The sequence below is a fragment of the Panulirus ornatus genome, chromosome 58 (assembly GCF_036320965.1).
Source record: "Panulirus ornatus isolate Po-2019 chromosome 58, ASM3632096v1, whole genome shotgun sequence".
Lineage (NCBI taxonomy): Eukaryota > Metazoa > Arthropoda > Malacostraca > Decapoda > Palinuridae > Panulirus > Panulirus ornatus.
The window spans coordinates 15,557,094-15,582,983 of NC_092281.1; the positions used below are offsets into that span (position 1 = coordinate 15,557,094).

General features: G+C 37.1%; 2 protein-coding genes across 5 annotated transcripts in view; one reads left to right on the forward strand and one right to left on the reverse strand.

Annotated features, from left to right (window-relative positions):
• Positions 1–1,683: 1,683 nt before the first annotated feature.
• Positions 1,684–5,529, reverse strand: ND-B8 (NADH dehydrogenase (ubiquinone) B8 subunit). Its single transcript, XM_071695369.1, has 3 exons — positions 5,372–5,529; positions 3,515–3,621; positions 1,684–1,837 (listed from the first exon to the last, which is right to left on the reverse strand). The coding sequence occupies exons 1-3, from the start codon at positions 5,461–5,463 to the stop codon at positions 1,749–1,751; spliced, it is 288 nt and encodes a 95-aa protein (XP_071551470.1). The 5' UTR covers positions 5,464–5,529; the 3' UTR covers positions 1,684–1,748.
• Positions 5,530–6,860: 1,331 nt separating this feature from the next.
• LOC139766562 (FIGNL1-interacting regulator of recombination and mitosis-like) overlaps positions 6,861–25,890 on the forward strand; it is a 41,188-nt gene continuing 22,158 nt past the window's right edge. Inside the window, exons 1-9 of one of the 4 annotated variants that reach the window (XM_071695371.1) lie at positions 6,861–7,017; positions 8,207–8,332; positions 10,226–10,438; positions 13,428–13,570; positions 15,735–15,889; positions 17,472–17,689; positions 20,581–20,726; positions 22,879–23,005; positions 25,630–25,783. In XM_071695371.1, coding sequence (XP_071551472.1) covers positions 8,216–8,332; positions 10,226–10,438; positions 13,428–13,570; positions 15,735–15,889; positions 17,472–17,689; positions 20,581–20,726; positions 22,879–23,005; positions 25,630–25,783 — 1,273 coding nt within the window. In that variant the 5' untranslated portion in view covers positions 6,861–7,017; positions 8,207–8,215. Of the gene's footprint in view, positions 7,018–8,206; positions 8,333–9,790; positions 10,439–13,427; positions 13,571–15,734; positions 15,890–17,471; positions 17,690–20,580; positions 20,727–22,878; positions 23,006–25,629; positions 25,784–25,890 lie in introns of those variants that run through there. The other 3 variants (XM_071695372.1, XM_071695374.1, XM_071695370.1) reach the window with 3 other exon arrangements.

Sequence of the window (25,890 nt, forward strand, 5' to 3'; positions counted from 1 at the left end):
GTATTGTTTTATAAAGGTTTTACAGAAATGTTATCCAATTAGGAGTGCTTCTGCACAGTGGTCTATACATTCACAGTATAACAAAATTTGCTTCACATTCCAACATTGGATTGTAAAGTACATTGGCAGAGTATAGCCAGACATTTTTTATAACAACAGTTTTCTGACTTTGCAAGCCTTACTAAGACATGTGAAGCAGAAATTTAAAGAATTTTCTGTTATGGCGACTTCATCTTAGCCATCGGCCAGTAGATTTATCTTTAGTTATTATACCTCTTCATGTGTAGCAGTGAAGAAAGCATTAGTTATTAGCCCTCAGTTAGTAGGATTATATCTGCTAAATCTACAAATTTCATAATGTAAAAGTATTGGTGTTTTTACATTTGAAAATTCTTCCATATCTAGATAGAAATAAAAAGTATGTCTAAACAATACATACCAATAAATTAGTTGAACAGTAACATTTTTATGTTTAAATCAGTTAAGGATGCATATTCACTAATGAGACAAGTAGACATTTTAAGTCATATATGGTAAGTTTACTTTGTGTGATAAATGTAGAAAATTTCAGGGTACATATTTGATAATATAGTACAGGCTGTGGGGAGAGAGTTATTTGTTTCACTTTTATAATGCTTTCAGTAATGCAAAAGGACCATTACCAGTAGAAATTTTGATACATGTGTAAAGACCTTTTTTGAAGCTAATTAACATGACTTTCTTGATACAGATATTCTCATTGTGCTCAGTGTCAGCTGCATTTTGCTTAATATACTTGAAGCAATACAGTTTGTCATTTCTTCCAAAGAACTTTTTGCTGTATTAAGAATGTAAACATTTAAATGTCATTTATACTCAGCATTTGTTTGTTTTCATTGTTCATTTGATATTTGTTATTGTGTGCATTTATAGCTATAGAATGAGAGTGCACTATCCTTTAAACAGTACTACAAGAGAATTCATATTTGATTATCTAAGTGTTCCTAATACTGAATGAAATCCCTGAGTGCAAGACTGAGTGCTATACTTCTCTTTTAAGAATTAGCTTCAGTGCATTGGTGTTTAGAAGGTTTTGGGGATGGGTTGTGAAATACCAAACTTTGTTGTCCTGTCTGCAACAGCTACTGTTTAACTGGTGCTCACTGTCCTGCCCCAATTCCTTTCACTTGATGCTTTATTGTGATATTGATAATTTTTAAGTACTACTCATCATATCTTGATGCCATATTTCATACTGTACATTTATCATTACATTGTTTATTATAAAGATGATTTTTGCAAGAAAATATATTTGGAACGTATATATATATATATAAATATATATAGATATAAATACTGTACTGATATACTGTATATTGTGTTATCTTCTGTTATCAATTGTCAAGTTTTGTAATTTACAGTAAAGGCTTCTTGCTGGTATACTGTATTTACTGTTAACTGTTATGTACAAAATATAATGGCCATGCATACCCATTGTATTATAATTATTATCCACCATACTCAGTAATTCATTAAATTTTTTTCTCTCAGTTTGAAAAGATTTTTCTTCATAAGTATTAAAAGACATCTCCCAGTTATTTCCACTTGAGATTCCCTTTCACATGTGATCTAAAGTAAAATGAAAAAAAAAAAAAGGGGGGGGGGCAACAAATGTTCAGAAGGGATAACAGAGAAGAAACCATATATTTTAATTTAACCTTTAATTGAATATTCTAAATACATATATATACATACTATACATATACATTTTACTGTGAGGCATTCAGCTTTGCAACAGTATCTGCAACTTGATGAGCAGAGAGTCCATCTAATACAACACTTGATTCCTCGCCCATTTCTGTAAAGAGATATTGATTAAATATAAAGCTCTGGAAATTTATGGACTGAACAACAATGCAATTTTATGTAAAATTACATTGTGTGTACAGCTGGTGGTGTGTGCTGATGGTATGATGTGGCAAATGACTACAAAATGAAATGGAAATGATGATGAATGTGGGGTAGTGGTGATGGCATGGCATTTGGAAATGGTGGTAGTTTTTTATGGAAGAGTGCAAACGGAAGGTGGGGAGTAATTCAATGTAATATGTGAATGAAGAAGCTGATGGACTCTGAAGGTGAGACTGATGGTAAATAAAGGTAGCAGAACTGATTCTATAGGACAAGGGAATGATGGTAAGGGATGAAGAGACCCATAGGAAACAGAAGTTTAAGGGCTGATGATATGTGGAGGTATGATGTCTGATAATGCATTGGGTTGAAGTGATCAGCTGAGTACTAAGGTGGAGGAACTTATGGTGTGTGGATGTGGTGAGAAAGCTAATGTGCAAAGACAGGAAGGGCAAGCAATGGGAGTAGATAAACAAACTTAATGAAAATTGTAGGCCTGGCAAACTGTTTATGAAAATTGTAAGGGCCAATTGTAAAAGTAGGTGGTGTGTTGAAGAGGGACTAATTCTCCATACTTAGGAGTACATGGGAAGGACTGATAAAAGGAGACCTGAAAGTCCATGATATGGTTATCTGCATGCTAACAAAAACCACAACAGTAACAGATTAGAAGTCACTTCCCAACCCACTTCCTCTGGCCAGGGAAAAAATGTAAAAGCACTATGAAATATGGGGAAAATCATACTGCCAAGGTAATTATATAAAGTATTAATAGGAAAGTACCCTACCAATGACAAATGGTACTTTGGATAGACTCCAAAAATAAAGACAGCATTAAATACCTCTTCTTGAATTAATTAGGGGAAACAGAATTTCTTCTATCATGATAACCGTTTCCCATATCAGTGAGGTAGCACCAGGAACATAGGAAGAAAGGTCACTTTTGCTCACATCCATTCCCTGTCGTATGCAATGCACTGAAACCACAGAACCCTCCCACAACCAGTCCCCAAAGACCTTTCCATGGTTTACCCCAGCCTCTTCAAATAACCTGGTTCAGTTCATTAACAACACATCAATGCCTCCATACCACACTGTTCCAATTTACCCCATGCATGCCTCTCACCTTCGTGCTTCTTCAGGCAGTCACTCAAAATCTTTTTCACTCCATCCTGCCATATCCAATTTGGTTTCCCCTTTCTTGCCCTCTCCACTTCTGACAATTACTTCCTCTTTGTTAACCTATTCAAACTCAATCTCTCCATATCTCCAAACCATTTCTGCACACTTTTTATCATCACACCTCTCTCATACCCCTTACCCCTGGGTAATCTCCTGACCTTAACCCAAACGAGAACTGGTGGAACCAGATGAATGTCAAGCTTGCTTCCCCTAACATCTCTCACCCCATTCAGATGAAGATCCTGTGAACCTAAGATACTAAAGGAACCTTGCCAGTTCCATGCCCTGATATCTGCAGATGGCAATCAAGTTCCAAAAAAGGGATGATAAAGTACTAAAATATATGACATCACCTTTGAAAACATACAGGGGGGTGGACAAGATGTTTTCTGGGCACTGCATATATAAGCCAATACATAAGAAAAAGAAAGAGTATACATACCATATCTAGCCCAAATCTTAGGCTGGACACCAGAACACTCTCTTATTAAGATGGGGAACTTGGGGTTGGCCTTCTTTAAGGTAACATAATTTTCCTCAATAAATTCTCTGTAAAGTAAGAACATTATTAAGGCAACTACAGAGGCTTATCTCTTGATATTATGTTACAACATCAAAAAATAATTATATATAATCTGAACATCACTCAGCTACTTTCTACTTTACACAAATGGAAATTCCATGCGTCCTTCCCCAAACAGCTAACCACAACTGCATTCGAAGAATTCTTTCATATCAAGAGTTGTTACTGGATTCTGCCAGCTTAAGATTACACAGTACATGATAAGTCAACTTTTGCGAGACTGTTACTGTTCCTACTCATAAACAGAGTACTGCCTCATCAAGGAACTTCTTGGTCCAAAGGAGTATATCCTATCCCTGATAGAGTGTTGTGCAGCCTTGAACCTGCATGAGCCAATGAATCAATAAGAAAAGGTTCCCAGTGCTATATTCTTTATTTATGATTACCTAAGGCCAAATTCTATGAAAGAGTCCTACAAACATGGACTATTTCAGAGAAAACTCTATTTTGTAGAAAAGTTGTATAGAGCAGAACTATTAAAATATGGACATACTTATAACGAACTAGTTGATTTATCATGTGGAGAACCTATAGTAAGAGGTCTTGGTAAAAGTTCTAAGCATGATGGTATAGTTTTGTGAAATAATCTTCCGCAATTAGTCAAACAGTGTCATACTAGAGATGTTTTTATGAAACAAGTAAAATCGCTTTAATGGAATAAGTTATGTATGAATAATCTTAATGTGTCTGTCACTAGTTTTCAATTCTTCTCTACTGGTGCTAATAACTGCAGTCCCCATCCATATTAAATTTCAGTCATTACGAAATTCTATTTTGTATTGTTCAATTGTATTTTTGTACTCTTATTATTCATTATCTTGAATGCATTATTAGGACCACATTAGAAATATGTATATGTAATTATGCTTTCTGTAATATCCTTGGTGAAATTAAAATGTAGCTTTTACCTAAAGAATTCAGTCACTTATGTGTACTTTTTCACTCCTTCAACATAAAAGCTTGCAAAGGACACAATAGTCTGATGCAGTCTGATTTTCTGTCACCAAAGTTCTCACACTAAATCACATACACACATGAAGCACTGATATAAGTAAACTCGGTGAAATATAAACAGAAACTCCAAGCTTTCAACCGTTTTCAAGCCTTTTTCAAAGATACTGAGTAAACATGAGCAAGAAAATATATGCAAAACCAGCCTACACCACAGCTGAGGAAACAAGGAACGGTTGGTCTGAGAACCACAGAGAGATTGACCTCAATGGTAATATGACCAGTCCTTCTCCTCTTACCAAGGAAGGAGTTATATTATGCAACAAACATAATTAGCCATTTCTTAAAGCTAGTTATGATGTAGTTGAAATCATTTCATCATACCAACTCTGCTTGGGAAGATGGGTGAGATTTCCATAAGTTAACTTCTAACATGTTTATTTCATGATTATATAATATCTAACCCCACAATATCCGTAATATACTTTACAGCCTCAATTAATCATTCGATAAATTATAATGCTCCAGCTCATGCTCTCTTACTGCCAATCATTCTTGTAACACTACAATAACAAAGCATAACACATTCAATTAACATTCAAGCACAGAAGTAATATAGAACTATTCCTGATATTTATCGCTGTATAATGGTTAAAAAAAGAAAGAAAAGTGTTTTATTGGCAACAATAAAACAGGTTTTCCCAAATTACTTATATGTAGTGGATATCACTACTCATAAAACGAAACCTAACACTTATGCGTTACCTAACGCCTTGACTCGCAGCACTTCGTTGGCATAAGTGGATACGAAGTTCCCGAAGATGAGGAGCAAACTTTAACCCAATACTTCCGGCCATTTCTGTAGTCTGTGTTAGTCAAGATTGATGAATCCAGCGAACACTCTGGCGGCGCAAACACACTACCAACGAACACTTGTAGCAATGAATACTCCTAGCGAACACACACACACACACACACACACACACACACACACACACACACGTACTACCAATGTTTCATATAACTGTACATTAACTTACGCTACATTCCATGATATTCGTAGTCCATATCAACATCACCATAATCAATATATTATGGTAAAATAATGCTCCAAATCACATATGAATGGAAAAAATCCCAAGCACTGAAATCTTTCCCTGCTGGGTCAACAACAATTTCATAAAAGTAGAATAGTGATTATAAACTTAGAAAATGCACGCCCTCTTTCATATACATTACTTGTTTCTATTCTATCACCAATTGCAAAGACTCTCCTGATATCTAGAGCTAGTTTCGGGGCATGGCAAAGCCATTGATATGCTTCCAAAAGATTCGACACGTATACACTCATTCACGTGCCTGAAGGAAATATATTTGTAAAACATAATGTCTGCTATTGGGGACAACACAGAGCTGTTGCTACCAAGTTGGTGGAACAGTAGGGTAAACAGCTAGCTGCTCAATGTGTCATATACTGAGTATAATTGTGGACAGTTAGCTTTATGTATAATTGTGGGCATTATTCATTGAATATTGAGAAGAGTCGGCACTAGGGAGAGTTAGGTGAAGTTTTCATAGTTTCTATTGATTTTCTTCCACGAAAGTTCTCTTACTATATTGGTAATTGGCCCTACATTTTTCTTGGTCTTCATAACCCCCTCCACTATCAACTTACTTGATATGATAAGAGGTAAAAACCAAGAAGACAGACGAGCTTTGAAGGTGATATAATTTTAAGAAATTGGTACCAATAAATTCCTTACAATGTGTATAGCTGATACATTGTTTTGGGATCTAAGTTGCAGCACCTCATACTCCATCAATTTTAAGGTTTTATGAAGTAGGCATGACTTTGAAGCAGGGAGAGAAATTATGGAGTAAAAACACACAATCTGAACAACTTAAAGTGTAATTAATTCATTGTTACTCGTCCCAAATCTGGTAAATAGTAAAGGAATGTCGTGTCGGAAGATAACAAATAACATTCACCTGGCGCTGGTTTCGATGCTGTAGAGTATTGCTTGAATCTTATCTCAATATATACAAACCAACTGAAGCTGTATTACAAAAAAAAGAAAGACTAATCCTGTAAGGTCTAGAAATCTCTTTCTTCCTGGATTATCCATTAATTCCACGAATGCCACATTTTCCGCAAAAAAAAGAACGAATCAGAGCAAATCCGATTTAATCCGTGTGGTGACTGTGTTACGTGAGTTCAGTTAACTATATGGATTCAGTGCCTGAATTAAAGCAATTGAGATCTGGGCCAAAAGCAGTTAGTTCCTATATTTCCATAGCCTTCTGAACTCACTGTTTATCTTCAAGCCAAACGAATCATGGCGCACTTTATGTTTGTGATAACTATGAAATTTCAATAGTAACGCACAAAGACAACTGAAGCGTTACAATAAGTAGGTTATCGTTATGTTTTCATATTTATTGGTATGATGCATTACTTGTTCGTTATCTCAGCAGACCATTTGTCTCCTAAATTCTCCTTTTGTGGGACTATGGTGAGAGATTAGGGACAGCGTCAACTCCCAAGTCCCTCTCGCACAGAATCTTGGAGATTAGTTCATGCTAGATAAGAATAGTATTGACCTTTCTCTTTCTGTGTCTCAACTGCATTCTCTACATTTACTAGGGTTGAATTTCATCAACCGTGTATTAGACCAACTTTAAAGTCTGCCTTTATTGATGCAATCCGGCTCTCTTTTCGCTTGTCTCATAACTTTTTTTTTATCAATTACAAACATACTTAGGCAGGAGTCCATATAGTCTAACTCTTTACCAGTTATTCTTCTCAAGATGTTAGGCATATACAATATAATACCTTAGTAGTACTCACTTGTTATGTATGTTTGGTACACATAAAGTTGATTTAAGGGCCATTCAGCACCTAAACAAACTTGATGCCTTTGTTCTCATACAATTGCATTTTATTTGTGGTATAAAGTCCTGTCTTTTTATATTAAATCATGGCAGATATAAGTGCTGTAAATAGTACATGTTCTAAGTGTCCAGGAAACACCTCTGCTTTGCAGAAAAGTTGAAAATTATTGAACATTATGAGAGTAGGGGGAATGCCCCATTTCTGAATAGGAAGTGACTTAAGGTGACCCTAAAGGTATTTCCTTCTGACTCGTAGTAGTCTTTGTTATTCTCTGAATATACAAAATTTACAAGGCAAATAGTCGTTGAAGGAATAAGATATGTTGAATTCAGGATGTAATATAGTTTGGCTATTAATGGACCTCACAATCTCCAATAAAGTCATTTGTATGGGAGTTTACGTACAATAAATGGTCATGATATAAGGTGCTTATTCATTTTCTTATCTCTTCAAAGTCATGTACATAAATGTGTTTAGTATAGATAGGTGTTACTTCATTTCCATGCTCTTGGTTTACTTTAAGTTCTCGGTGCATGTGATGTTTCATTAAATTCAGTTTGAGGTGCCTTTGTTGCACTGGTAATGATTTAGTATTTGACATTTGATTAATATTTGAGTGATTGTAATACATGTCCAGATTGTGCATGGTTTGATTATATCTTCTAGTATAAAGATATTCACAAATAATTTTTTCTTTTCCACTTTAGGAGAAAAGTATGGAGTGTCAGGAATCTCAGACAGAAGTTAATGTCTTAAGCTTGCTTGCAGAAGCAGCTGAATGGACAGATGAGGAAACGCTCCAAAATCTTTCTAAAACATTGCCAATTGTCAATATATCCTTTTAAATGCTCAAAATTACTGGTTTTTCTGTGTGAAGATTGTTTGAATATTTTGTACTAATAGAATAAGAGTGTTCCATCTGCTTGCATATAGTAGTAAATTTTCTGAAAGCCAGTTTTCCTTTATCATATTTTTTGTTACTTTATAAAAGCAATTGTCCAGTTTCTGGGATATTGATAACTTTTGTAAGATAAGTTTTGAGTGTTGAGTCATGTGAGAATTTGGTTATACAAATAGATACATGTTAGTGTATCCTGTAAAAGTGCATGAATGAATGGATAAGATTAGAAAAGAAATAATGAAAGGAGCTAAGGTGATCATGTGAGAGAGAGAGAGAGAGAGAGAGAGAGAGAGAGAGAGAGAGAGAGAGAGAGAGAGAGAGAGCTGTGGTTGAAATACTAAAGAGGTATTACACAAAGACCAGAGACTGCATTACATGTTGATTGAATAAGTGAATCATTGTTTTGATTTTTAGATTTTTATTTGATAAAAGTATAGTGGATCAGGTCACCAGATCGTAGTTACAACCGGATTACAACAGGCTTGTAGAGGAAGTGCCTTTGGTGACAAGGAAGAATTCTCCCCATTATTGATTTGTTTACAGGATTTTTTGTAAGAATGAAATGCAAGCCAGAATCAATATCATTCATGTTTTAGATCTGATTTGTGTCATGAAAATGGAGAGTGATATACAAAATATGTTTAAACCATTAGATACAGCAGTAAATGTCAAGGCAGTTTCCCTTGATGCCAAATGTATTTCATATGTATAGAATTTCATTATATAGATGAAATCATAACAACCAAAACTCTTCTGTACTGTACCTTATCTTACTTAGGTGTCCTTTTTGTCCCAGTGAGGCTCCTGCATCCCTCAGAAAGCTGGCCATGTCCACTGTGTGGGCCCATAAGATCATAAAGTGTGTAGAAAGTGCAATGTAGTGAGTAGTGGGTGCTTAATGTCTTCTTAATAGTAATTGCCATTCACCTTGTGTGTTTAGGCCCCGATCACTCAAAATCTTTTTCACTCCATCCCTCCATCTCCAGTTTAGTCTCCCCGTTCTCCTTGTTCCCTTCACTTCCAATACATATCTTCTCTTTGTAAACCTTTCCTCACTCATTCTCTCCTTATGTCCTCACCATTTCACTGAGGAAAGATTGACAAAGAAGATATATGTGTCAGAGGTGGAGGGAACAAGGAAAAGCAGGAGACCAAATTAGAGGAGGAAGGATATGTATATGAGTGGATAGGCCATTCTTCGTCTGTTTCCTGGTGTTACCTCACTGACACGGGAAACAGTGATTAAGTATTATAAAATTAATAAAATGATATATATATATATATATATATATATATATATATATATATATATATATATATATATATATATATATATATATATATGTATATATTTTTTTTTCTTTTCTTTTCTTTCATACTATTTGCCATTTCCCGCATTACCAAGTTAGCATTAAGAACAGAGCACTGGGCCCTTGAGGGAATATCCTCACCTGGCCCCCTTCTCTGTTCCTTCTTTTGGAAAATTAAAAGAAAACGAGAGGGGAGAATTTCCAGCCCCCCGCTCTCTCCCCTTTTCGTCACCTTCTACGACATGCAGGGAATACATGGGAAGTATTCTTTCTCCCCTATCCCCATATAATGTTGATAATGCATTTTTGATGATATGTTTTTATGGATGAGTTCACATGGATAAGTTAACTTCGGTGTATAGATGTTCACAGGTACAGTAGGATGTTGTAAGAAACTCATTATTGAGAATATTTTCGTTTTGTTGATTTACACATGCTGTATATACCTTCACCATGCTCAAGATAATTTGTATGTAAGCAGAAATATGGTTTATAAGCACCTTAACAAGAAACACGACTTTCTGCGGATGACTCCTTCTCCTGAAAATGGGTTGCAAGTAACAAGATTTGCGTTTGGGTCATTTCTGCCACATCTTGAGGTTGATAAGAATGCATTTGATTTCTTTGATGCTGCTGTTCCTTGCCTGAAGACTGCTTTTGATGAATTTTTGCAAGACTGTAAAAGAAAAGCAAAGGAAAATGTGGATCAGGTCAATGAGTTACTTCAGGTAAGTAATATGCTGCATCTTGGCTCATTTTATATTGCACCAGATTATGGTTATGGGAATATTGCATGTCAAAAGTTGTAGTTTTCTGAGATTAACAAACTCCACCTTGTATGAAAAGCTGGGAAGTGTTTCATGAATATTACTCATTAACATTCTAATTTGATTTTAATTGCTTTCTCTTTACAGGATCTTTAAGCTGTGTTGTGATATTTTTGTGTTGGCATCAGTAGCAAATTAGATGTAGTATTGTAATTAGTGATACAGCTGAAAAAAATGAGTTCAGAAAGTTCAACACATGACAGTGTATATAAAAATGAGTTTATGGCCGCCATAATATGCTCATGATATGTATACACAAAGCACATACTTTCATAAATTATACAACTACATAAATGACTAATCCAGCATGACATAATTTTTGTGAAAATTTATTTATGGCCACCATAATGTCATACAAATATTTTTTGTGTGTTTCAAATAAATACAAAGTTTCACTTTAATTGACTGATAACTGTGAAAGAAAATGTTTGTAGTCAATTACTTTCTGTCGATACTGTTAACTTTCATTCTTTGATAATTACACAAGTTGTCAAGTAGCACTCCTCTGACCCAGGTAGCTGTCTTTTCTTTGTGCCTCACCCACTCACGGATTGCCAGCACTCTTTCTTCAAACACAATCTCTCCTTGTCACTCGTAACACTTGACAACACTTAACTCACACAGCTCATTCTTTGTAGCTCTAGATTTTCCTGTGGTGAGCGATGTGTGCTGGCCCTGCCTTTGGCAAAATGTTAAAAGCAATAGATAGAAATGTTAGGTAGGAGCATCAGGTAGAAACATTAGGTAGAAGGAGGTGGGAACATTAGGTTGGAGCATTAAGTAGAAGTAGTCATTAGGAACATTAGGTAGGAGTTTGAAAGGAGGAAGTTGAAAGTAAATGTGAATAAAAGCAAGGTTATTAGCTTAAGCAGGGTTGAGGGGCAGGCTGGTTGAGGTGTAAGTTTAAATGGAAAAAACCTGGAGGAAGTGAAGTATTTCAGATACCTGGGTGTGGACTTGGCAGTGAATGGAACTATGAAAGTGGAAGTGAGTCAGAGGGTGGGAGCACTGATGAATATTTGGAAAGAGAGATCGTTATCTGGAGGGCAAAAATGGGTATGTTTGAAGGTACAGTAGTCCCAGCACTATTATATGGATGCAAGGCATGGGTTATAGATAAGGCAGTGCAGAACAGGGTGGATGTGTTGCAAATGGAATGTTTGAGGACAACATGTGGTGTGAGGCATTTTGATTGACTCCAGTGATGTGATTTTTACAGTCTTCTTTCTCTTCTGTAGGTATTATTTCAGGAACTGCTCTCTTGATGTGTCTGCATATGTTCCTGCTGTTAAGGCCAAGACCCATGGCATGTTGCTTTCCTTGCTTCTGTGTGGAAACCAATTGCTCATGGTATAACTCTTATCTTTCCTTAAAACAGAAACACCTTAGGAACTCTCATTAATTGCATCTTTCTTATTCTCATACCCTGTTTCCTCTTTAGTTAGATGACCATGATTAGGGATTGTATTGCCTATGCCATGTTAGTCACTTGAAAAAGAAAAAGATCCAGTGTCAACTTATGTATGTTAGAATCTTTTCATTTGATTTTTTTTCAAAGAAATGCTCAAAAGAAAGTTTCAAGAACACTGAACAAATGATCTTGTACATAATTTTGGCCCTTGCATACACTACCAAGCAATTTGGTTGCCCATTCAGGCATTTTTGTTAGATTTTGACCAGTCTGTTGTGACTAAATCTGTAGCACTATTGCTTCATGTAAGAGTGAATCACAGAAGCCTTTATCCATGGCACTTTACATTATTTTTAACCTGGGAAGCAAGTTTTTGTGATACTATTTTTTAAGGACACCTGTAGCTTCCTAATGTCACAGATATCAAAGGTTTGGATTTTTCACTGTCTGTTAACCTTTTATTAGAAATATGGTTCCAGAATGTTTTCTTAGGAAAATTCTACTCCTTAAGCTTTAAGATTATAAAAGAATGGTTGATAAAATTCCCTTACTTTGGGCACGAGAATGAATGAGAATTGATGTTCATCAATTTTGGGTAAGATTAATGCAAGTCCAAAGTTTCTCATACAAATTTTTTTGTTCTTCAAGGTATGTTTAAACCTTTATCAACAAGATACTTTCTTCATAAGAAGTACCTCCTATTTCATTTAGGGATATTTTCATTGGTCATAGGCCTCTATCTGCAGGGTAGAAATGTTGCTTTGGAAGGGTGAAAAAATGCTTCTTTACTTTAGAAAAAGGCCCATAAATATCCATTTACTGTTGCTTATCTTACTTTTATCTTTTCTTTGCAATTTTTTTTTTTATCATTCTATACAGTAACATGCCAAAGGCACATTCTCTAGCAGTTAGTGAAAGAATGTCAGAAAGAGGTCATTAGGTCCCCTTCCTCACCTCTGTACCATGATTTGTTGCTGTATGGCTGTTGGAGTCCTTTTATCAAGCATCTGTTGGCCTTATATGTTTTATGACTGTCAGATTAGAGGGATTATGCCTTATTTATTGAGATGAAATTGGTGTTTTAACCTCTCACTTGGTAGTTGTTCTCTCAGATGCCCATAAAGTAAAGTACTGTCTACAATAGGGAAATGTTTTTTAGAACCTACATATTTTTTTTTATGTTTATTATGTCTGTAGTTTCCAGGGAATCATGTGAATTAGAACACTCGACAGATGAATTAATTACCCATATGGGTTACTTTTGCTCTTCAAGCTTTAGTTAGAAAGGTCGAAGAGCAGTGGTGGGGCAGGTTTTGATATCTATAAATTTGTGTGAATGTGGAGTATTAACTTCACTTTGAAAGTGCTTCTACAAGCTATTTTATGCAGAACTATGTTACTGATTTCACATTTACTGTATTTGAATGTATAGTTGTTATTTAGAAATTTCTAATTTGTGTATGTTTTTTCCTCCTACAGCAATGCATTCTAGTGGTAGAGTGCAGTAACCTGGCAATGCAGTTTTTGCTACAAGCAGAAAGAATTACTATTGAGAATGTGAGGAACCTGCCACAAATTGTACAGTACATCATTAATCTCTCTTTGGACCACTGCAAAGATAGGTTAGACGACAGAGTTTACAGTAAATGCAACAGTTTTGAATGCTTCTCATATGATGATTGAAGTCCTGATTTGTAGGTTTAGTGAAGCCCTTGATTGCTCTCCTCAATAAGTTGCTTGCTACAGGAAAAGTTCCAGAGGAATGGAAGTTGCCAATGTAACATCAAAAGTCAAGAAAGTCAGTAAATCATGGTCCAGAAGTTATTGTCCAATAAGCTTAATGTCTATAGTTAGAAAACTTATGGAAATCAATATTCAAGACAAAATCGGTAACCATTTAGAGGACCACCACTTGATAAACATTTCTCAGCATGGTTTTTTCATGGGAATTGCTCATGTCTGACAAATCTAAGTACTTGATTCTTTCTATGATATAATCAGCTTGCATGATGAAAGTATAGCCATTTATGTCACATTACTAGATTTACAAAATGCATTCTTTAAGGTTCTGCATCAAATGTTACTAGCAGAAGTTTTATGGTGTTGATGGGGTTGTACTTCTGTGAATAGGAAAGTGGTTGACTGGCCATAAACAAAGAGTTGTGATTCATGGTCAAGACTCAGAATAGTTAAATGTAAGAAGAGGTGAGCCGCAGGGATCAGTCTTGGGCTTGGTTCTAGATCTCATATGTATTAATGATAATGTGCTGCATTGTAAGATACCAAAATTCACAGAAGATTCTAAGGGAATGTATGGAAAGAGAGGTCAACCTGGGAGGGCAAAAATGCCTGTGTTTAAAGGTATGACAGTCCCTTTAATGTTGTATGGAAGTGAGACTTGAGCTATAGATGAGAATGTATTGAAGAGGGTGAATGTGTTGCAAATGATGTGTTTGAGAACAGTTCATGGTGTGAGGAGGGTCGATTGAGTAAATGATGATTAGGTAAGAGAGAGATGTGGTAATAAGAAGACTGTGGTAGAGAAAGCTGAAGAGAGTGTGCTGAAATGGGCTGGACATGTGGAGAAAATGTGTGAGAAGAATTTGACAAAGAGGTTATGTGTGTCAGAATTGGAGGGGACAAGGAGAAGGCGCAGACCAATTTGAAGATGGAGGGACAGAGTGAAAAGGATTGTGAGTGTTTGGGGCCTGAACGTACAGGAGGGTGAAAAACAGTCATGGGATAGAGTGAAATGGAGTGATGTGGTAAACAGGGTGTGATGTGCTGTTATTAGATTGAATCAGGGTGTATGAAGCAGCTGGGGAAACATGGGAAGGTTTATGAGGCCTGGTTGTGGATAGGGGGTTGTGGTTTTAGTGCATTTACCATGACAGCCAGAAAATGTATGTGAATTTTTTCTTCATCTGTTCCTGGCACTACCTCGCTTATGCAAATGGCAAACAAGTAAAAAAATCAGTATAAAACTTATGTTAGGACTTCACAAAATAATCTTAAATGAATGACCATTTTTGTTGTAGTACAAGCCATATAAATAAGGATTTGGGGGATGTGAATCTTAAATTTGATATTTTGGTTTCTTGTGGTAACAGTTTTGTGGATGCAATCTCAGATTTAATTCCTACAGTTGAGAAAGTACTTACCTATTGGTTTACACAACTAGATTGAGTGAAAATAACAGGCTAGGGGTAAAAGTATGCAACATATCCACAGTTATTCCACATTGTGATGGGTCTAGAAGAGGAATAAGGAGCATATGGCAGATACCAGCTTGTCCAGTATATCCCACAAAAGTTTGGGTTGACTTATACATGAGTTTTATGAAATAATCAGAAATTTTTGGTTGAAGGTTAAGGGTCAACTTATGTACAACATTGAAGTGTACATGAGTATATATGCATAGATACATACCATCATATCAGCTCCATTGTGATGTCGTAAGCCTGGGCAGATGACAATATGATTGTAAAGTTCCTGTAAATATGCATCAATTGAGTTGATGTATTTTGTCATGGTCAGTTGGGATGAAGTATTGTAAGTTCATCTCATTTAGGGAGTGAGTTGGTTTTTACCCCTTCTGAGCAAGTGCTTTCTTACTTGCAGAGAGCTTTGCTTATTGTAGAGAAATAGTTTTTCATCCCTCAAAACCTACATTTTTTTATGTGTCCATACAGTTGCAGTTTTGATAAATTATTATGCTTGAAATTCTGTTTTGTGTGTCTTTACATTCAATAAACATAATAATTTACTATTTTCTCAACTTTCTAGTGAACACACCTATGGAAGTCATCTTCAACTCGTTAAGGATTCCTTATTTACCCTTTTTCGTCTGACTGTTGAGCTTTCTACCCAGTTTGCTCATATTTTGTCAAAGCTGACTTTTGACTCCTTCTCTGAAGATGATATGGAAATCCTTTTAGGGGGTAAGGTTTTTAAGTACTGCCACAATAGTGTACTCGATTTTCTTTTGTGATATTTAATTTTTGTGTTTTTTTAGTTGCCATATTTATCTGAACCTGTCAAATGAATTGTGGGTACAGATATATATGTAGAGCTTGGTTTTTATCAAGGTGTAGAAATAAATATTTACTCAGAATTGTTGTGTACCTTATAATTGAACTGTGGGTATAACAGATTGTAAGACCTATTCGATCAAATATTTGTAAAGGAGACACTAACAAAGTGTAATGCACTGAAACCACATCCCCCTATCCGCTACAAGGTCCCACAGACCTTTCCATGGTTTCCCCTGGCTGCATCACATGCCCTGATTCACTTTTCTGATAGCACATCACCACCTGTAAACCACATAATTCACTCCATCCTGTGCATTCCTTTCAACCTCCTGCATGTTCAGGTCCTAGTCCTACAAAATCTTTTTACTCGGTCCATCCATCTCCAATTTGGTTTCCTCTTCCCCTTATCCCCTTCACTTCTGATGCAGATATCCTGCTTGTCAACATTTCCCCACTCATTCTTTCCATATTTACAAACCATTTGAGCACACACTCTTCAGCTCCTTCAACCACACTCTTTTTACCACACCCACCTCTCTCCCTTATAGTATTTACTTGATCAAGCCACCTCACACCACATATTGTTCTCAAGCATTTTATGTCTAACACATCAACCCTTCTCTGCACATTCTCATCTATAGCCCATGCCTTGCATCCTTGCAACATCTTTGGAACTACTGTCCCTTCAAACATACATTTTTTGCCCTCCCAGATAACAACCTCTCTTTCCGCAAATTCCTCAGTGCTCCCAGCACCTTTGCCCCTCACCCAATCTGTGACTCACTTTTGTTTCCATGGTTCCATTCACTGCCATATCCATTACCAGGTTTCTGTATAGTCCTTAAGTGACATTTATGAAAAGCACCCGTAAGCCTTATGTGAATTGTGATAGTCGAATGGAATTAATCCTCATGAATAGATCCCATTCTGGGGCAAAACTGTTTTATTCCCCCACCAAGCTATCAGATACTGATAGGGCTCTGCCTCTGATAAAAAAAAAATGGCTTTTCATATATTCCCTCAGAAACAAAGTTGTATGTATTAAAGTTTATTTGTCCCAAGTGTAATATGAAAATGTTTTCAAATTTTGATTGTTTCTGACATTCAGAGAGGATTCAAATGGAGAGGATACATTGTGTTACAGGTATATTTTTCATATCAAATTACCTCTGAATTTCTTTCTAAGAAAGTCTTGATGTTACCCAGGACATCTTTCAGAGAGAGTTTTGGTGTTATGCACGACCTCTTTCTAGAAACTGCTGCCTAAGGCTGCACTACCTCCAGTAACAGGGAAATATGGACTCCTTTGGAGTAAGAATTTCTTTGACCTGACTGTCTTTCCAATGATACAACCTTGCCAAAGGTGGTTTCTCACACATGGTGCAACCTCATGCAGGCAGAGTGTGGAAACACCTCTTTTGATGTATATGTGAGAGTATGGCCACAAAAGTTTATTTATGTTTATACTGATAAATGCCCTACTTTTCAGTGTGTGAGCAGCTTTGTGCAACAGCATCAAGCTTATCACAGTTGTCAGAAATTCGTGGGTGTGTTGTAGTGTGGCGTGCCTACACGAGTTTGGTTAACCAACATTGTGGAAATTTGATCACTCGTATGGATCTGAGAACTCCACTTGTTGCCTTGACTGAGGAAATAAGGGATGGACTCCTCCTTTTAGCTTCCATACCTGTCAAGAATGCCACAATGGTATAGTAATTTCTTTTTGTAGATGATAAGATAGGGTTCTCAGGGATTCATCATGGTACTACTAGAGGTTTTTTATTAGCCCCATCTCTAGTTAAGAATATGGCAGTTTTCCTTATTTTAATGAAAAAAATCCCTTTGGAAGCTGTAATTTGAAATAGATTTTTATTGTTACAGACATGATTGAAATACTTTCCTGAGTTAGGAATTTATTCTTAACAAATTCAACAAAGTTTTCTCCTGGAGAATAATGATTTGTGACAAGTACAATACTGGTGGATCAAGGAACTAGATGTTGCAGAAATTTGTTACCACCTGATTGTTCCATTACTGGTGCTTGCTTGCTGTCAGCTATCTAATCACAGCTCCATTTCTGCCACTGCCAAGGCCCAAGTGAATCTAATTGCTTTGGAGTTACTGTTTCTTTTGATAGCAATGCGGGCTGCCTCTTTCTCACTCCATCCTTCCACCTCCAATTCGGTCTCCTACTTCTCCTCGTTCCCTCCACCTCTGACACATATGTCCTCTTTGTCAGTCTTTCCTCACTTATTCTCACCATGTTTTCCGTTTCCTCATTTAGAAAGTTAAATAAAAGGGGGGGAGCGTTTTTAGCCCCCCACTCCTGTCCCCTCTGTTCGCTTTCTATGACACGCGGGAATGCGTGGGAATTATTCTTTCTCCCCTATCTCTAGGAAAAGTGTATGCAAGAATATTGATTGACTGATTGACATAGTGATGGGGTTGACTGAATGCAGAACAATTGAAGAGCAAGGGGATTTTAGGAAAGGTAGAGGATGTGTGGATCAGATTTTTGTAGTAAAGATGACCATGGAAAAGTATTTAGTGAAAGGTAAGCAGTTTTATGCAGCTTTTATGGATCTGGAAAAGCATATGAGAATCGAGTGGAATTTGTTGTGGGATGTGTCAAGGATATATGGTTTAAAAACCTTCTATAGAAGAGCAAATGCATGTGTAAGAGTGGATGGAGAACTGAGTGAAAGTTTTGGGATACATGTAGGTGTGAGGCAGGGCTGTGCGATGCCACCATAGCCTTTTGATATATATATATATATGGATGAAGTGGTAAGAGAGATGAAAGCAAAACTAGGGAAAAGGGTTGCAGAGATGAAGTGTAGCAGTGAGATATGGTGGCTAGTGGCAAGACTGTTTACAGATGATACTGTGTTGCTTACAGAGAGTGAAGAGGAGTTGAAGAAAGGTTGTAAGTGTATTTTATGATGTGTGTAAGTGGAGGAGATTGAAGGTAAATGCAAATAAAAGTAAAGTCATTGTGTTTGAAAGGAAACAGAGTGAGAGTATAAGTTTTTTAAAACCATATAGAGTGAAAGAAGAAAGTTTACTAAATTGTGCTGTGGATATGGGGGAAAAAGACTGGAAGAAGTGTGGGAATTCAAGTATCTGGGAGCTGTCTTGAGTAAGTGTGGTGATATGGAAGGAGAGATAAGGTAGAGAGCATTACAGGGTAGAGTCATTAGGTCCCTTAATAGAATAATGAAGGGTAGAGGTGTAAGTATGGAAATGAAGGGAGGATTAAGGACAGCATATGCCTCCCTACCCTGACCTATGCAACTGAAACATGGACATGGAATGAACCTCAGAGGACAAGAATCCAGGCTGTGGAAGTAAGCTATTTGAGCAGAGCATGTGGTGTGACTAGATTGAATGAAGAAAGAAATGAAATGGTGGATGAGAGATGTGGTATGGCAAAGATTGCAAAAGGAATGAATTGTGGAGTGGTAGAATGGGTGAAACGTATTCCTTTGTCATGGTTTGGGCACATGGAAAGAATGTAAGACTGGGAGTTTACAAGGAGAGTGTATGATACTACAATTAAAGGGGTTGGTGTGAATGGAAGACCACCTTTGACATGGGCAAATAAGGCAGAGGTATACTGGAGGGAGAGAAACAAAGGAAGAATGTGTGGAATGGTTTATGCGAGGGACGCATGTAAGGACAGGGATAAGTGGACTCTTGGCATGGCCGCCCCTTGATGGGAGTTCACGGAGGGAACAGGCATCAGAGATATTGATAGATAGATAGCAATATAGAGAGGTTTAATGTTGATTTACATGAACAGCTTATTGAGTTTTTGCATGCACCTCTTTCTATGTATAGCATGTAGTTATGTATGTATGTGAGTGCTTTGTTGCATAAATTATGGTATCATTTTACTTTTGAGTCAGCCCTGGTATTATTAGAATGCCCTGGGAATTAATAGTAGTATTTTCCATGATGAATGAGCTCTCCACTCAGGAGTCAGTGCACCAATTTTAGAAAAAATGTTTTCAAGTGATTGGTTGCAACACCTTTGTTCATTATGAAATCAGCCACATACCCAGTGAGCTTAGCATCGATCATTCTTAAGAAATTCAACTGCAATACCATTGTCTCCAGGTTCCTTGCCACATTTCGTCTTATGCAAAGCTCTTATCCCTTGATCAAACCATTTTCCATGACTCTTTCTGTGCATACCTCCCTGACCCAAGCAACCTACATCTACTACCCTACTATCAAACACATTTAACATCTCTTTACCTCATTGCTTCATGTTACTACTTTTCCATCTGCCCCCTTCACCGGTGTTCCCATTTGTTCTCTTGTTTTCTCACACCTTCTAAATCGTCATCTTATTCTCCCTAAATTTATTTATACTTGCTCATCCCAGCTCTCTTTTGTCCTTCTCTTTTAACCCTTCATCATCCTCTTGATCTGCTCCTGCTTTTTCTTGTACATCTCCAAATCATATTTTTTCCTGCTCTGTAAGTACCACCCATACACCCCTTTTGTCTTCCAGGCCCATATCTTACCAGTATGCATCACATATTTTAGTGTTGTACCTCATTTACTGTATTCCTTGTTCTTATGGAATCCAGGATGAGAAAGACCAGAAGGTTGTTCAGCGAATCATCAAGATGTCAAGTTTTTGCCTGAAAGTCATCATTGCATTATGTGAAAAGTTCCAAGGATACCTCCGTGGTGCTCATTCAGCTTTGGTGTCACTTTTGCTTCTTTTATTCAGGTAATTGTTTGTTTGGTCAGTGATTGTATGTTTTGTTAGTTATCAGATTGTTAGATAACTAATACTTTTTTTAATATTTTTACAGATGAGTTATTGACTATTTGATGAGACCTCACACTTCAGTCTTCCTTTCATTCATTCTTCCAAGCTCAGATGCCAAATTCTGCAGTTTCTCACATTAATCTGCCTTCAGTGTGTGTCATCAGCAAACAACAACTGACTCACTTCCCATGATGGCCCCTTACCCCTACAGACTGCATACTTGCCCCACTCTCCAAGACCATGGCATTTACCTCCCTCACCACCCCAACCATAAACAAATATAACAGCCATGGTAACATCACACACCCCTGCCACAGAGCCACCTTCATGTGAAACAACTCACTCCTTCTCTCTATGTACTCAAACACATGCCTTACACTTTTGTTAAAAATTTCTCTGCTTTTAGAAGCTTTCCTCCCATACTGTATATTCGTCCTCTACCACTCCTGAAACCACATTTTACTTCCATAGTCTGATGCTTTGGACATGCCTTTACCCTCTCAGTCACCTAATCAGGGCAAATTAGAGTTGGGTTGAGTGAATATCAGGAAACTTCAAGGAGATTGAGAGGATAGTGAAGAAAACAAATGAACACATGGGAACATTGGTGAAGGGTCCAAGGGGTAAGTGGTAACAGGTATTGTTGAGGTGAGGAGGAGATGGAGTGAGTATTTTGAGGATTGATGAATATTTTTGACGATAGGATGGTAGATGTTGTTTGTTTTGGTCAGGGAAGTATGCAGAGTGAGAGTCATGAACAGTGAAGAATCTTAAAACACCATTGCTTATGTGAAAGAAATCTGTGTTGAGGTGAACTTTCTCACAACCATGCTATAAATGTAGGAAGATGTATTATGAGTTGCCATCATCTTAAGTGTTGAGGTGAGTTTTTTTTGAAAGGATGATCTATCATAAGCAGGCTAAACTTGGTAGGGAATGAAGAAGTTTAAAGGAGTTAGTAAAAGAAAAACGGAGAAGTTTGTAAAATTTCCTTGTTTGCTGGAGTAAATGCTTTAAAATTTGTCACACTATGGACACAGTTTATCGCATGTTTGTTGACTTTACTGATTCATACTTCTATGTCTCTTCTCCATCACCACCAATTGAGTTTTGTTACACCAGAAACATTCCCAAATGCTAATAGTTCAACATCTGCCAAATTAGTATCGCCATAATTAGTGCTCAAAAGACTGTTACTTATTAGCCACTAATTAGCATAGGGTATGCTGAACATGCACACTGGTGCTGTACCATTCCCATCATGTTATATGGTTAACTAAGATGATAAGAGTCTTTCCTTGTGCTAATTGTAGATGCTTATTATATAAGATGTATCAGTAAAGCACACTTTCTAGTTTAGATAATGGCAAGGAAAGGCAAGCCATACAAAGACAGCCAGAGTCCCTATAGGTGACTGACACTCTTGCTTTTTTTTTTAAGGCTCTATTCACAGACAAAAGTCCACTTCAAGGCCAGGCCGTAATTGTAATAAAGGTGGAATTATGAAATGGAAAAAGAAAAGACAAGGGAAAGTATTTATGAATATTTGTGGACATGAAAGACCTGTCTTTTGAAATGTGCCAGGTTATAGGTATTGGGAAAGACATAAGCAGGTAGAGAGTTCCAAAGCTTCGATGTTTAGGGGAGGAAGCAGATATCAAAATGGCCCATGTGATGCAGCAGCTTGCCAAGTACTGCATGGTCTAGCTAGTGGTGAGGGCACACAAGCAGCTAGCTCTCGGGATCAGAAACCAGAGCAATACCTATAGAGGAGGGCAAGAAGCTTGTGACATAAGGCACCTCTACGTACCATTAAAGTGTGCCTTTGAACTTGAATGAGATTGGGTAAAGGCAGCCCTTAAAGGTACAGATATATGGATAGAGTCCTTTAGAGTGATGAAAGAGGTTCCATTTTCTTCTGTAAGGTAACTTCAATAATATGCTGTTTTCTTAATGGAATTTTGAAGATAGGAAGTGAGAGGTAGGAAATGTATGGTGACTAGTTTTTGGAGGATGTATTTCACAGGTAAACTTCAATCCATAATTCTACTTTTTGTTATGAATAACCAGAGTTGAAATGCTGATGTTATTATTTTGTATGTTTGAACAGATTTTCTCCAGAGAACATGACTCTCCAAAATTATCCTAGCATTGTAAAGAAAGGAATAGAACAGCAAGTGATATTTGGAATAGCACCATTATTGATACATCTCAGGGATGATGAAGAATTTATCAAGGTAAGAAGACATGGATATTATAAAGAGTTATAATTTGGACAGTCATTATTAAGACTATTCAGTTGATTATGAATTGAATTCTGAAATGTAGTCTTTAAATGGTTGGGCTGAATTACATGTAAAATTTCTATCTTAGACTCAGCAGGATTTCATATCTCTCCCTGAAAGTTCTCTTTGGTCAGTCATTTAGCATCATAAAATGTAGTTGCCACACTTGTGTGTGGTACATAGAGCTTACCACTTTCCCCTGACACTTTCTCACCCTGAGAAGGCATCCACCCTTGTGTAATTCAAGACAGCTGTAGGCCATGGTACTTGTTCACTAAAAGACTGTTTGTACAGGATTATTTCCCCATTGAGAGGTGACTGGAAGAGAACTCCACTTGGTCTTTGTGTGACCAGCTCTACTTGGGGATCCTTACTGTTCAATTTTTGTCTTCTTTTTTTGAGGCAGTACCACTTTTGTGTTTGTGTAAATAGTTTTTTCTTTCCTGTAATGAGTTTATAACCCCTGAGTGTAGGATCTATTCCCATTACCATAGACAACCCTAAACCATCTATCTCCATAGGATGGGGATGTTGGAAATCACTGACCTCCATTCAGTATTCACCTTGCTAATACCCAGTTTGTGACTCTAAGCTTAACAGGACCAACTCCCTTGGCATCCCTCTCCTTTATGATATGTAAAATGATTGATGGATGCTGTGGGCAGGTTGAGAATATTAGGACACTGGCAAGTGGAGAGCTTTAGAACAGCTACCCAAGTGAAAAACCACCTGATGTTCACCTGCTCCACTCTGATGAAGTTCTGGCTACCATTCCTGTTAACGTGAATTCCTGTAAGGGTGCCATCTTTTCCAAGGATCTCATGTACATGGAGGACAGTGACATCATGGCAAGATTGGCAACTGAAGATGTAATTGCTGCCCAACACATCACATATTTTGTTTATGGCAAGAGATAATACAGCCACCATTGTTTTGACATTTTGGACGAGCAAGGGTATCAGACAAAGTTCCATTGGGATACGAACATTGTTCTGTAAGACTGTAAATTCCAAATCCTCTGCCAGAGATATGGACATGGGGAATCAACCTGCTGTACCCCTATTCCCATTTGTGCTAAATGTGTGGGAAATGGTCATAAGGCAAGGGAAAGTACATCAGTGACCATCAACTGCAGTAATTGTGAGGAAGATCATTTTAGTTCTTCCGGCAGTTGCCCTCATTGGGTGAAGGAAAAGTAGATCTGCACAGTTACAGCAACTGAGTACATTTCCTCTGCAGAAGCAAGGAAGAGAGTTTTGGTATCACAAATAACACCATAGTCCAATACATCTTTTGCAGATGCATTAAAAAAGAAACCCCACATATGTGACGAGGAAGGTCAGGCTGAACCTTTCCTTGTAATGGATACCATTCACATTTCTTCTGATGAAAATGTCAGGTGTTTCCTTGCCTGTCCTTGACGTGTCAGCACAACATAAAGATGCCATCCTATGCCAGAGATACTGGCTTTCAGCATGTTGCTGAAAAACCAAGGGAAAGAAAAAACTATTAAGGAGCTTAGTGAATACATTAGCATTTTTGATGTAAGGGATCAAGTAATAGTGATGGGTAATTTGAATGCAAAAGTGGGTGACATGACAGTTGAGGGTGTAACTGGGGCAGGGGCATGGGGTACCTATTGTGAATGAAAATGACATATAGCTTGTGGTGTTGTGTACTGAAAAAGAACTGATTGGGAATACCTGGCATAAGAAAAGGGACATACATAGGTATGCATGGATGAGTAGGCGTTATTGGATTATGTTGTCAGTGATAGATGTGCTAAAGAAAGACATAGATATGAATTTGCTGAAGGCAGCAGATGATGAGATGTCTAGTACTTCTTGGTGGAGGCATAGGTGAAATTTTGTGGAGGCTTTAGGAAAATAGAAAAGGGTTTAGGTTGGAAGATGGTGAAAATGAGTGAGCATGGAAAAGAGGCTTGTGTGAGGATATACCAGGAGAGAATGGGTAAAGAATGGCTGGTGAGATTAAACGAAACTAGGAGAGTGGGTGAGGACTGGGAGACATTTTGGGAAGTAGTGGTTGCATGTACAAAAGAAGTGAGTAGTGTGTGAAAGGTGGCTTTTTTTGAGATACCCATTTACTTTTCATTTTTTACTTTTATATGATGACTTATCACTCTTTTGTTGATAACTAAACATACTACAGTCTGGAAGATCAGCTTCTTCCAAACTTAACTTTTCATCATGTCTGAAAAAGATATAGATGTACTGACAAGTCACAAGTTTTTTTTATACTTGAGTGCAGTTTTCTTCATTTGTGAGATAGTGCTAGTAATAGACATAGAAAGGCCATATTCACACACATCCATTCTCTAGCTGTCTTGTATAATGCTCCAAAACCACAGCTTCTTGTCCTATACCTGTCCCTACAAATGGTTTTCCCTGGACACTTCACTTTCTCTAGTTCAGTACATTGGCAGCATGTTGGCCCATGTATACCACATTGTTCCATTTCATTCTATCCTGTGCAAACCTTTCACCTTCCTGCATGTCCAGGCCCTGATCACTCAAAATCTTAAGTCTTCTTATATAATATTCTCTTGTTTACAGATGGTTTTAGAGATAGGAGAAGATGAAACAAGGATTGACATAGAGTGGGGAAGTTACCTGCAGTTACTGATAGCAGTTTGTGTTCCTCATAATACCGTAACTATGATGCACACCTGCTCTTTCCTCACCAGGATCTTTCAGACCATGGAGAAAAGTAAATTAAAAAGACTTATGCAATATTTCATTGTTTAGCAATAAAATCATAACTAATTATAAAAATCAGACCTCAGATATATGTTGATATATTTATCTGTCTATATC